We start from the raw sequence: 12,227 nt of genomic DNA, 5'->3' as shown, positions 1-12,227 counted from the left end.
AAAAGATGACTCAGGGAAAGACGTGAAAGTACAAGGAAGCACTTTACCATAATGTCTGTATTTCCAGCTAGTACATGAAAAAGCTGATGTACAATTTCCAGCAACAATAAAATGAAGCTACTATAATGTCATACTTCCTCTTCCTCTTTCCCCCATTTGCTCTCCACTTACTAATTTATTTTCTCACCCCCACTCTCAAAGAGCTCCAGGCCTTCATGCTGCAGCCGCTTCATGTGTAGACCCCTAGCTGAAGGTGTTGGGCTCCAAGGAGTTTTTATTTCAGGCAAAAGTAATTTGCAAAGGTCTATACTAAGGCTCAATGAGCCTGAGCAATGGTCGGAGGGAAAAGGAACTAAGCAGTGTGAAGACCCCTGAAAGCATTATGCCTGCAGAAGTCAGAAGCAGGGATAACACCACTTCCAGGGTAGCTAGGACCCTGCAATGCTTTCTGCACCTATTCTGCAGGTATTGCATGTGCTTTCCCCAGTGCTGCTCTGTATTTACCAACTGCTGTACTGGGTAAGCCCACCACTCCAAACCCAAATCCTACTCTTCTAGGGTCCTGAGTGCTGCAGGAACTGCCCTCTGGCCTTCTCCCCTTGTGGTCCACAGTATTTTGCAACCAAAATATGGCTGCCTCCTTTGCAGTGTACTGGAAAGGCTCTGTGATCCCACTCTCACCACTAGCACGTACTCAGAACCAGCCATAATTATACCCAATGACTTTAAGAGCATTATTTGAAAAAAGTATATGCGCCAGGTGGTTTAATTCCTCTTTTTCTGCTTTGTACAGGCTTGAGAGATAGTAGTTACATAGCAGAACAGAAAAGGTAACTATAGTGAGTGCGTTGAATGCAACAATCCCCTTGAAATCACAATTGAGTTGCACTAGTGGTCAGTTTGGCCCAGTATATTAACATTAAGTCAGGCTATGGTTAGTTTTTTGTGTTTAGTACATGAACTATATGAAATATAACCCCATGAGGATCAATTATTCAGGCAAAGTATCAATTCACCCAAGAACTATAAAAAGATGCAATATAGCCCACCAAGTAACATGTCCTGCTTTATCCAGAGAAAGAGCATGCTGCAATGAAGCCTTTGAGGCTCATGGGAAGCTAACGCTTCAGTGCCACTGCACAAGTGCCGTAAGAACAGTTCTAAGGCGTTTGCAAAGATGTCTGTGCAATGTTGCTGAATTCGACGTGCTGTTGCCTGTGAGTTAATTCAAAACAGTGTTGAAAAGGGAATTCTAGTGACCTGAAAATGTTCTGCTCAGATGTAACAAGTTAATTATCAGCTAGCTATAATGGGGTTTCCCTCTAATTGTTAGAGGTCTGGTTGAAAACCAGTTCAACAAACTGCTAACTGTAGTCCACTAGCCTCCTTTAGTGGACGGGGTAGTGTTATTGACAATGGATCTGGATGTCCCTCGTTCAAACTCTGTAAAGGGGGAATCAATCCCTCAAAGTCTGAAAAGTCATTTATCAGATTAAAAATATTTCCAAATTGCACTGCAGCAGCCCTGGACACTTTGCAGTCCTCCTTCAGCTTTGTCAATGAATCTGAAATTTGTTTAGTATCACTGTTAATCAAGCTTTTTAATTAGGAGTTATTATGGGCCTCCTCCTCTAAGGTGCAGAGTGCTCCAGAAGTCAACAGTAAATGAGGGTGATTAGCACCTGCCAGGATTGGGCCCTATGTGCTGTTCCATTTGGAACATGATTTTTATTTGAGACTTCCTCAAACTGTCAAAAGATCCTTGCAGGCCATTTGAATTAGGGATGCATGAAAAAGTTTGGATCGTTTCCAGCTTGGTCCTTTGCCCATATCTTGGGCTGAACCAAACCAAAAGCTTGCCTGAGGTTTGAAATGTTTTGAGTCCTATGCCTCCTCACTCCCTGATTCTAAACAGAGATAACAAAATATTGTGAGAACAGTTATTCTCAGGGTAATTCCAACCAATCAAAATCAGGAAGTACTCTCTGTGTGTGACAGAGTGTTGTCATAAAACATCCACTTCAATTTTTCAACCAAAAATCCAGTGTTGCAGATTTTCCTGATGGCTCCAACACTAAATGGAGCTTAAATCATTCATTCTGTAAAATCTCTCCGAGAGAGAGAGAGAGAGAGTGTGTGCACGCACAATGGCCAAAAGGTGCCTGGCCTGTTTCCTCTTCTGTGCTAGCTATGCCCAGAGGATACAAGTTCAAGCCCTGATATTTCTGGCTGTATTCTCCCTTTGCTCTGGTGTTAAAATGGTACCTTTCTGGAGTTCAATCAGGAGGGCATTTACTCTTGTGAGGAAGGGAAAAGAGTAAAAGCAGAAACAGCTGTTTTGTGCGGGCAGGATGGTTTTGTGGAGAAAGCAGGAGGGGAAGGGAAAAAAACATCTGTTAAAGCTTTATGAGTGACTCTTTTGGCTCAGTTCATTCTACAATGGTGGAGCTCTGCCTTCTGCAGTACATGTCACTGCTGACAATGACAAATACTACAAAGGCAATGGAAATAATATAAAAAATAGAAATAATTTGGCTAAGAGGAATATAGTAAAGAGAAGAAACATGCAGTTCATATGGCTAAGGCCTGGTCCACACTAACCCCCCATTTCGGACTAAGGTACGCAAATTCAGCTACGTTAATAAAGTAGCTGAATTCGAAGTACCTTAGTCCGAACTTACCGCGGGTCCAGACGCGGCAGGCAGGCTCCCCCGTCGATGCCGCGTACTCCTCTCGCTGAGCTGGAGTACCAGCGTCGACGGCAAGCACTTCCGGGATCGATCCCAGAAGATCGATCGCTTACATCTGGACCAGGAAGTAAGTATAGACGTACCCTAAGTTATTCCGTGTTCTGTACAGGAGGCAATAAAAGTAAAATACAAGTGTGATATTTGAAGAACTGATTTACTGTTTTCAGAGTAGTAGCCGTGTTAGTCTGTATCCGCAAAAAGAATAGGAGTACTTGTGGCACCTTAGAGACTAACAAATTCCCCATGCTAATCCTAGTGCCTTTATTTTAGAGAATACTTAAGACTTTGTATCAATTAATACATTAAATCACACTTACCCTCAATATCTAATGTGTAAACCGATGCCCTATTGTCTGTCTTGTTGAACCTGTCACCAGCACATGGAGATGTGAGGGAAGAGAGGGGGACTCAGTGCATGGGCTTCCACCATGTTTCTATCAAGTTGCATTTTTGATGGACTTTTAAAAAGCTCATGTTAATGTGAACCACTGTAAGAATACTCGTCCTCTCTCATTACGGAGTTGCCAATTACAGTCAGTAGACAGATGGGAGAAGTAGTTTTGGGTATCTCATGCCGCCATTCTCCTCTATCTGCAGACTCCCTGGTTGGACTTTGTCTCACATGATGCATTACAGTCTTCCCTTTCCTGAAGGGAAGTGGGGCATCCGGGCAGTAGCCTGGCTGCCATACTTCATGCATGAAGTCCAGCTGGGGAGCCTTTTATTTAACTTAACAAAGAGAAGTTTAAGGGGTGACTTGAGCACAGTCTGTAAGTATCTGCTTGAGGACCAAATATTTAATAATGGACTCTTCAGTCTAGCAGAGAAAGTTATAACATGATCCAATGGCTGAAAATTGAAGCTAGATAAATTCAGACTGGAAATAAGGCATACGTGTTTTAACAGTGAGTTTAATTAACCACTGGAACAACTTACCAAGGGTTATGGTGGACTCTCCATCACTGACAATTTGTAAGTCAAGATTGAATGTTTTTTGTAAAAGATATGCTCCGGGAATTATTTTGGGGAAGATCTATGCCCTATTTTGGATTAGATTATCTCAATGGTCCCTTCCGGCCTGGGAATCTAGGAATAAACTGTTTTAAATTTCTTTTAAAACTATTCTCATTCAAATCTCTTAAAGTTTGTAAGTATCACTGGAATGTTGTTTTCCTAGATATGACAGTGATAGAGGACACTATTTAAAAAAACAAAAAAAACACATTCTCCCCCCCACAAAAAACAGCCAAATTTGCATTGCAAAATAGCTGCCTATATGAACATCCTTAACTGCTTGCAATTTCACTGTAGAGTAAGACTTCCACTGTGGGAATATTTTTTTACACTGTTATTCTTAGGTTTCTTTCAGCATTAATGCTTTCTGTTTTTCTCTGCCATTAAATATATTTTTGTATCTGACTATATTCCCCCAAATATATTATCCTGAATCTTTCCCAAGTTAAATCTTCTCTCCACAGATACCCTTGTATTTTGTTTCCTTACTTCTGCTCTCAACAACTTTCAACTTAGAATCATCTGTGAATTCCATTTATGTTTTTCAGCTTACTAAAACAGGACAGGGTCATTCAAATAGGATTTAACATTTATATCAGCTGTATCTCAACAACCACCTCAAACCTAACTCTATGTACTGCTGTTTATCCTTCAGCCACTTTTTAATCTACATGGCAATGTTCTTATCCAAACCAAATAGAATAAATTCTGAGCTAATGAATTCATGAGATGATGTAGAAAATTCTTTACTGAAATCCAAATGTATACTATATGAACTGCACCCACACATTTTGCAATTATATCAAAAAAACAGTCATCTCTAGGAAGAGACTTTCTTTTCTTAGGTATAAATTGAATGTACATTAACAACTTTGGGAACACTGAGTAGGAAGCACTGACAGCATTGCAGAAATGAGCTCATCTCTTGTCTACTAAGAGGAATTAGGATCTCCGAGTTTGAGCATGCCCCTGGAAGAGTTGATATGAGATTCTTATAAAGCCATTACCTACAAAAGGTGTGCCTCATTTAAGTAACTGGGCTAGTAGGTGGCCAATATTGTTTAATGTTAAATGTAAATAGTCTTGCACCCTTAATCAAAAGAGCCAAATTCTGTCTTCATGTACACTGTACAACCTCTCTGGAGTGAATGGAGGTACACAGGTGTATCTAATAGCATTATTTGACCCTACATGCTAAATCTATCAGCGAGAATATGTTTTGGAAAACTATTTAGAGACTGTTATAGAGAAAACTATGGAAATTTCAGACTCATGCATATCATCAGTAAATAGGCAAACAAAATCCTAAATTATACTTGCATGCCCTAAAATATATAACAGTGCCTGGCACCCCATTTGGATCACTGTTCTTGAGGACAAAATGGGGCTTCCTAGCACTAATACGTCATTGTTTGGAGAGGAAAAGACAACAGCCTTCAGTGTTATGACCTTGTGTCCAGGTAGTTAACTACTACTTTCTCTGTCTTCTCTATGAGTCCAGAGACCTTTCAGTTTATCTGAATGTGACAGTCCAAAACAACAGCTTATTTGTCCAGCTCCAGTTTAGGTTCTTTTAACTTCAACCCATGAAATAATTCATTGTGAAGAACATTTAATGCAGGGGTCGGCAACCTCTGGCACGCAGTTCGCCAGGGTAAGCACCCTGGCGGGCCGGGCCAGTTTGTTTACCTGCCCGCGTCGGCTGGTTCAGCGGATCGCGGCTCCCACTGGCCGTGGTTCACCGTCCCAGGCCAATAGGGGCTGCGGGAAGTGGCGCGGGCCAAAGGATGTGCTGGCCGCGGCTTCCCGCCGCCCCCATTGGCCTGGGACGGCGAACCGCGGCCAGTGGGAGCCGCGATCGGCCGAACCTGCTGACGCAGCAGGTAAACAAACTGGCCCGGGAGAATATTGCAATTCATGGCAATAGTCAATATATTTTTCAAATGTTGATTTCTGGTTCAAATTCCCATCAGAGTAATATTTGACTGGTAACTATGCATAAATAAAGGAAAAAAATCATAATGTGAGAGACTGAAAATAAACAGGCCTATACAAATATAGAGCTTTCTCTAGATTAGCACTACCCTCAAATACAAAGTAGAGTCTGTGCTGGAACGTCGTAGTGCAGGAAAGTCTTTCCTCCCTCACGGCCCAAAGCTGTCTGCTTTCTCTCAGCTCTGTGCCCTAGTCACATGTTCCAGAGATTGTATGTGGGTAACCTGAGAGGCAATGGGCTCTTGAAGTCTAACAATCAAAAGTCTCCATTACCACTGGGATCATATCATGCTTTGCTCAATACACATGTACTGTTTAGCTGTTCCTTTTACAAACAGACTGGTTAGAAACTAACTAACAATACTTCTTCCTAGTCTGTATATCAGATAATGGTCTCTGCAAGGACCCACTTTCAAGAATATGTTTTAACTTTTTATTAAGGCAAAGTTACAATAAAATGATAACACACTACATCTTACATTACTTATTCAGGATCAGGTTAATAGTCAAAGAATCTGATAAAGCTTCTGGCTAGGGACCCCTCCTACTCTGAGTACACTAACAAGGGTGACCACATTTCTAAATAGAATCATAGAAGATTAGGGTTGGAAGACACCTCAGGAGGGTTACCTACCAATAGTAGAAGAGAGAGAGAGAATGATATTGGGCCAAATTCATGCCTGGTATAAACAGGCACAACTGTGTCTTTAACCTTATACCAGGCCCAAATTGGCCCCTTCAGGCTTCATTAAAACCTGAAAATTAAACAAACTCTACATCCCACAAAGTAAGAATGTTTAGTAATTATTTGTATTACAATAGTACCAAGTGGTCAAGGCCCCCATTGTTCTAGGCATTGTACAAAATATAAAAGACAGGCAGGCTTCTTGCTTACCATCATCATTTTGTATATAAGATTATGTTTTGTGTGTGATGGATTTTGTGTGAAATGACCCCTGTTGGTCAAGGTATGCTCAATTGTTTGCTTATTGTCACCAATCAATCTCTTGTAGGACATAACTACTGGATAAGAAAATATCCGAGACAAGAGTGAGTATGACCCAAAGGAAAATGTGGTTGGAATCTGGACACACCTTTGCATGTAAGTAATTGGCTCAAACAGTGCTCTCCCTTCAACATCAGTTAAACCGGCAATATCTGGAATATGATTTTTGTGGCTTAAGTAATGCTAGAGTAGCTCTGGTAGTATCATCCACAGCCTGAAGCTCAGTCCTACAGTACTGTGGATTACTACTACTATTAATGGTAATTAATGCTAATATAGTAAAATATGTTAATTTAGAAAAGTGAGGCCTGATCATATCCCCCAGATCAACATTTGGAAGGTGCCCTCAGTGCATGGATCATGCCTTCCATGTAGAAGAGGTGGAAGGTCTTAGACACCTCTATGGCAGCACCCACTTCAACTGAACTCTGTTGAGGATGCTCCATAAGTCCAAGGATCTACACAGACATCTGGAGTCGGGGGAGGGGGTCATGTTATTCCCTAAAATACTGTAATATGGCCCAGACTGAATTATCTTTCTGCTGGATCATCTTCTTGGTAGGGCTCCCACCTTAAGGGAGGTTATTAGAGCACCTACTAGAGCAGCAGGAAAGGTGTGGGCTGGGGAGCCTATTGGGAGGAATAGGCCTTTGTGTGGTTGGTCCTGCCTTTCCACTTATCCCCCATATCTACAGTCTGAGGGGAAGGGGTTTGAGCCCTGTGGCCTGTTTTGTGGGGAGCAAATCCAACCCCACAATGGAACAATGAGGAACAAATCATTGCAAGGGAACCTCTCAGAGATTTCCTCCTGTCAACCCCCTTCCACAGGGTTTCCCACAGGAGTATCAATTATGTCTATGTATGTGGTTTGAAAAAGATTTTTGTGCCTTTTAGGGGGTGTTAATGGATTTGTACCTCAATGTACAAAGATTCATTCATATAACAATCTGCATTGTAATGTGAAAAGGTGCCCTTGGAATAGCTGAAATTACTTTTTAAAGTGTTCAGAAATACATTTGCAATGCATTTGTTATATGTAAAGTGGTATCCTGTTCCCACACTGTTTACATCTACAGACAGGGAACAGAACACAGATTTTTATTTAATTAATTATTTATTCATTTATTCTCTTGCTGGGTAATGGAAATACATTATTATGTTTATGGGAGAGATGTTACAGGAGTTCCACAAAGATCTGATATTTCCATATTTGGGAATGTTCAACTGTCAGCAGATATGGAAACTATTTTACAGCTCACTGTTAATCCCTGCATTGACTCCCATCATCCCTGGGAAGCTGTAGCATTAGCCTAAAGTTGCTGCCTATGGATCAGTTTTTCCATCAGTGTCACAGGAGTGAAAGGAAGGAAGAAGTGGAATTTCCTTCTTAAACATGCCAGTTAAACGCTCATATAAACTAAACTGCAGTTTTACTTAACACATGGGCTTCAATCCTGGCGTGTAGCCAGAATTTACTGCATGTTTAATGACCTATAGTGTAATGGGGCAGACCTATAGTGTAATGGGGCAGATTCTCTCCTGCACCAGAACTCCGCTGAGCCACAGAGAGGAACTAGTTCGGGGAACTAGCACCAGCTCCAGCTCCCTGAATTTGAGAGCCAGCTCTGGTTCTGATACCACTTGAAGCTGTTATCAGGCATATCTAAATTCCAACATTGATGTAGGGTCCTTAATAGATCTCCCCAGTGGAGGATTGGTGTAGCAGAGCTCTGCCATGCCCTCTTCCCCACCCCAACACAGCCCCTATGCTGGGAGGAGGTGGAGGCAGAGGTGTGGGTCCAAATAGCAACACAGATACACTAACATGTAGTCCCCCCATGTCATGGGAATTGTCTACTGGTGATCTGCTGTGGATTACCCCCTTTGCACCACCTGAGTGATAGGAGTTGTAGCCATGGAAATGGGGTCACCACTGGGCTCTAGCTATATTGATTGTAGTGAACTATAAAGAAAAATGGCAACCATTTTTGTCAGTTTTCAGTAGATTTTGAATTATATGAATTACTTCTATTTTTCTTACAACTTTTCCATTGCAGCTTGATCTTGTTGTTGAACTGTAGCATAAAACACATTGAATCAGATTTAATGATGGAGACAAATTGGATCATTCAATCGCTGCTCCTCTTGTCAGTTACCATGGTGAGTTTTAACATTTTTCTTAACATGTATTTCCACTTTCAGTTTTCAGAGCTGCGACACAGATCTTGACTGCTCTGGCAAATATGGAAATACAGAATAGAAATTCTTGTCTTGCTCTAATGAAAAGCTCCGGTAGAGGACAATACTCTTTAATGGTATATCCTGCTTTTAATGCCTGTGAAGTAACTAGGAGACATACAGAAGTTTGAAATCCTTTCCTGACGCTGATCACAATTGTGTCCTCCGCTAGCAATGGGTTTTGCAGCAGTGATGGGTTCTGACCTTATACCCATTTATGTCAATGGGAAAGCTTCCATTGACTTCAACTAAAGCAGATGGGACTCATGATAGACAGATAGACTGATAGATTTCTAAGGCCAATAGGTACGCAATACAGTCAGTGAAAAACTTTTCATTGTCAGTCTTCAGTCTGACTCTCCTTATTTTCATAACTTAGTATAAGTGCCCATATAAGCTCAGAATAATGTGTCCTCCATATGACTACAGTAACACATTAATCACCCAATTCCTTTGACCTTACTGTTTTGGTGTGGTTTGTTTTATGCTTTATAAACTATAGAGGAAACCAAACAGCCCTAAAACAAACCAAAAGCCCCAATAACTTCAATTAGTAAGTCTTGTTTCATAGAAAATCCTTTGGGGCTTGATCCAAATTCCTTCAGAATCAATGTTCACCCTTCAATGGGCTTTGTAAAAGGCCCTTTATCTTCTTCTGATTTTGTCAATACATTTTATTCTCTTCCATTATCAATTGCAGTCTTATCATGTCAGACCATCACTTCTGCCCTCAAGCAGGGGCACTTTATTTTGATTTAATAGTAAGAAGACTCACCAAATGAACAGGAAGAGAACCAGCTTGTCTGTAACGAGCTCTAATGGCTACTTTTGGTGAAATTGTTTTAAGAATAATAATAATTGCAAGCTCCTTATATATCAGCATGCTAACCTGAAAAACAAAAGATCCACTAAAAACAACGAGGAGAACTTGAGGCATCTTAGAGACTAACAAATTTATTTTGGCATAAGCTTTTGTGGGCTAAAACCCACTTCATCAGATGCATGGAGTGGAAAATACAGTAGACAGGTATATATACACAGTACATGAAAAGATGGGAGTTGCCTTACCCAGTGGAGGGTCGATGCTAACGAGACAATTCAATTAAAGTGGAAGTGGGCTATTCTCAACAGTAGAATACCAAAGGAGGAAAAATCACTTTTGTAGTGGTAATGAGGCCAATGTAATCAGGGTGGCCCATTTCAAACAGTTGATAAGAAGGTGTGAGTAACAGTAGGGGGAAATTAGTTTTTGTAGTTGGGCCACCCTGATTACATTGGCCTCATTACCACTACAAAAGTGATTTTTCCTCCCTTGGTATTCTACTGTTGAGAATAGCCCACTTCCACTTTAATTGAATTGTCTCATTAGCACTGACCCCCCACTTGGTAAGGCAACTCCCATCTTTTCATGTACTGTGTATTTCTACCTGCCTACTGTATTTTCCACTCCATGAATCTGATGAAGTGGGCTTTAGCCCACGAAAGCTTATGCCCAAATCAATGTGTTAGTCTCTAAGGTGCCACAGGTACTCCTCGTTGTTTTTGCTGATACAGACTAACACGGCTACCACTCTGAAAAAAGATCCACTGTAGCAGTTACAGAAAAAAGTGCTGTGAAAACAACGATAACTTTCCAATGTATATATATTTTTTAAATCTCCTTTTCTTCCTAGTTTTTTGCCATTGCTATACCAAATGAGCAGAATCAGAATGTGACAGAAGACTCCATTCAGTTGAGTGTGACTAGGAATAAAATTATGACAGCACAGTATGAATGCTATCAGAAAATTACACAAGATCCTATTCGTAGTAAAGAAGGTAAATGGTTTTTCTTATTATTTATTATTTGAGTTACCATAGTGCCTAGGACTAATGGACTAGAGTCCTGTTGTACTAGGTGATGTACAAACACAAACAAGAAAGAAAGATGGATGGATGGATGGCCCCTAACCCAGAGAATTTATAATCGAAGAAGCAGTACCTAGAGGAAGTAGACAGTAGATTTGAATTGTATAACTAAGAAACTTTAAAGTCCTCCTCCTTCCTTGTCTTATTAGTAACTTTTTTTTATCTATAACACGAATTGCATTTCTGTAACTTTCAGGAAGACAAGCATGCGATTTTCCTTAGCAGTGAGGAAGAATATTTAATTGCTATGGAAAGGTGCTGCAGTATGTTAGCTACCCAAAACACCACTGCCTACAGACCTAATGCTTAATTTATAAATATGGATAACTAAATATTCAATTCCAGCCCAGATAAATGAAGAAAGTTTATCCACCTATGGCTATTATAGGTACTTCCACCCCTCTGGACCCGCTGTTTCATGTCCCTAGGAAAATTGAAAGCATCTTCATGTTAAACAGGTGACATAAATACGTAACTGGAAATGTTCACATATTGGAACATCCTTGCTTTCTTCTAACTTCTGGGTCCTAGAAATATTCTTTGCCTTTTAAATAGTAACCCACTTTTGACACAAACAGTTTACAGGAACTCATGAAAATATTCAAGATCGAATTATTCACTTTCCCTTTTTAAATCTTTTTTAAAAAATACTGGAATTTTAGAAGGTGGGAGAAGAGAGATTTTACACTGATTTTTTTTCTCCTGATTAAATTATCATCTATGGTCAAGACAAATGTTTATGCAGTTTAAAAATAAATATAACTCGTACAGATCTGTGCCTTCCACATGGCTATGGGCATATTGTGTAGCTCTGCTGTGTAAATAAAAGCAAGGAAATGGTCTTTACAAGTTTGTTCTTTATCCTAACATAGATTATTTCAATTTAAACTGGTTAGTTCAGTCACTTGTGTCTCAGGACTGTGACTATCTAATACATTGCATAGCTCTACTCTAGACCTGGCATTGAGTATAAAGTACAGATTAGGCCTTTGTAGTCACAATTATGGTGAATGATGACACATTTTAAATACATCTTAATGGAAGATATGTACTTACAAATAAAGGTATTCTTCTTATCATTGGATCAGATGGAATTTTTTAATTAACATATTTTGGCAAAGATTTTACTTCATCCTTTAAAATCTCATTCCAAATCATTGCTTTAAGATTTTTATTCAAGAAAGAAGGTTGCTTTTGATTGAAATACTTTTGTTCTGTGTTGAAGATTTAAAAGCTACATGTAAAAGACCTGGGATAACTGTTAGAGAAATTATTTGGTTTATATGCTCGCTTCCAGATTTTACACCTAATTATTG

The 12,227-nt window shown here is 40.0% G+C and overlaps 1 protein-coding gene across 1 annotated transcript in view; it reads left to right on the top strand.

Annotated features, from left to right (window-relative positions):
* The first annotated feature begins 8,871 nt into the window (after positions 1 to 8,871).
* Positions 8,872 to 12,227, top strand: part of CALCRL (calcitonin receptor like receptor) — a 41,838-nt gene continuing 38,482 nt past the window's right edge. Inside the window, exons 1-2 of the mRNA XM_065413618.1 lie at positions 8,872 to 8,925; positions 10,677 to 10,821. Of these exons, the coding sequence (XP_065269690.1) occupies positions 8,872 to 8,925; positions 10,677 to 10,821 (199 nt within the window). The remainder of the gene's footprint in view (positions 8,926 to 10,676; positions 10,822 to 12,227) is intronic.

Source organism: Emys orbicularis, chromosome 11 (genome assembly GCF_028017835.1).
Source record: "Emys orbicularis isolate rEmyOrb1 chromosome 11, rEmyOrb1.hap1, whole genome shotgun sequence".
Classification (NCBI taxonomy): domain Eukaryota; kingdom Metazoa; phylum Chordata; order Testudines; family Emydidae; genus Emys; species Emys orbicularis.
The sequence above is the reverse complement of the archived record's forward strand: the minus strand, read 5'-3'. Positions and strand labels throughout refer to the sequence as shown.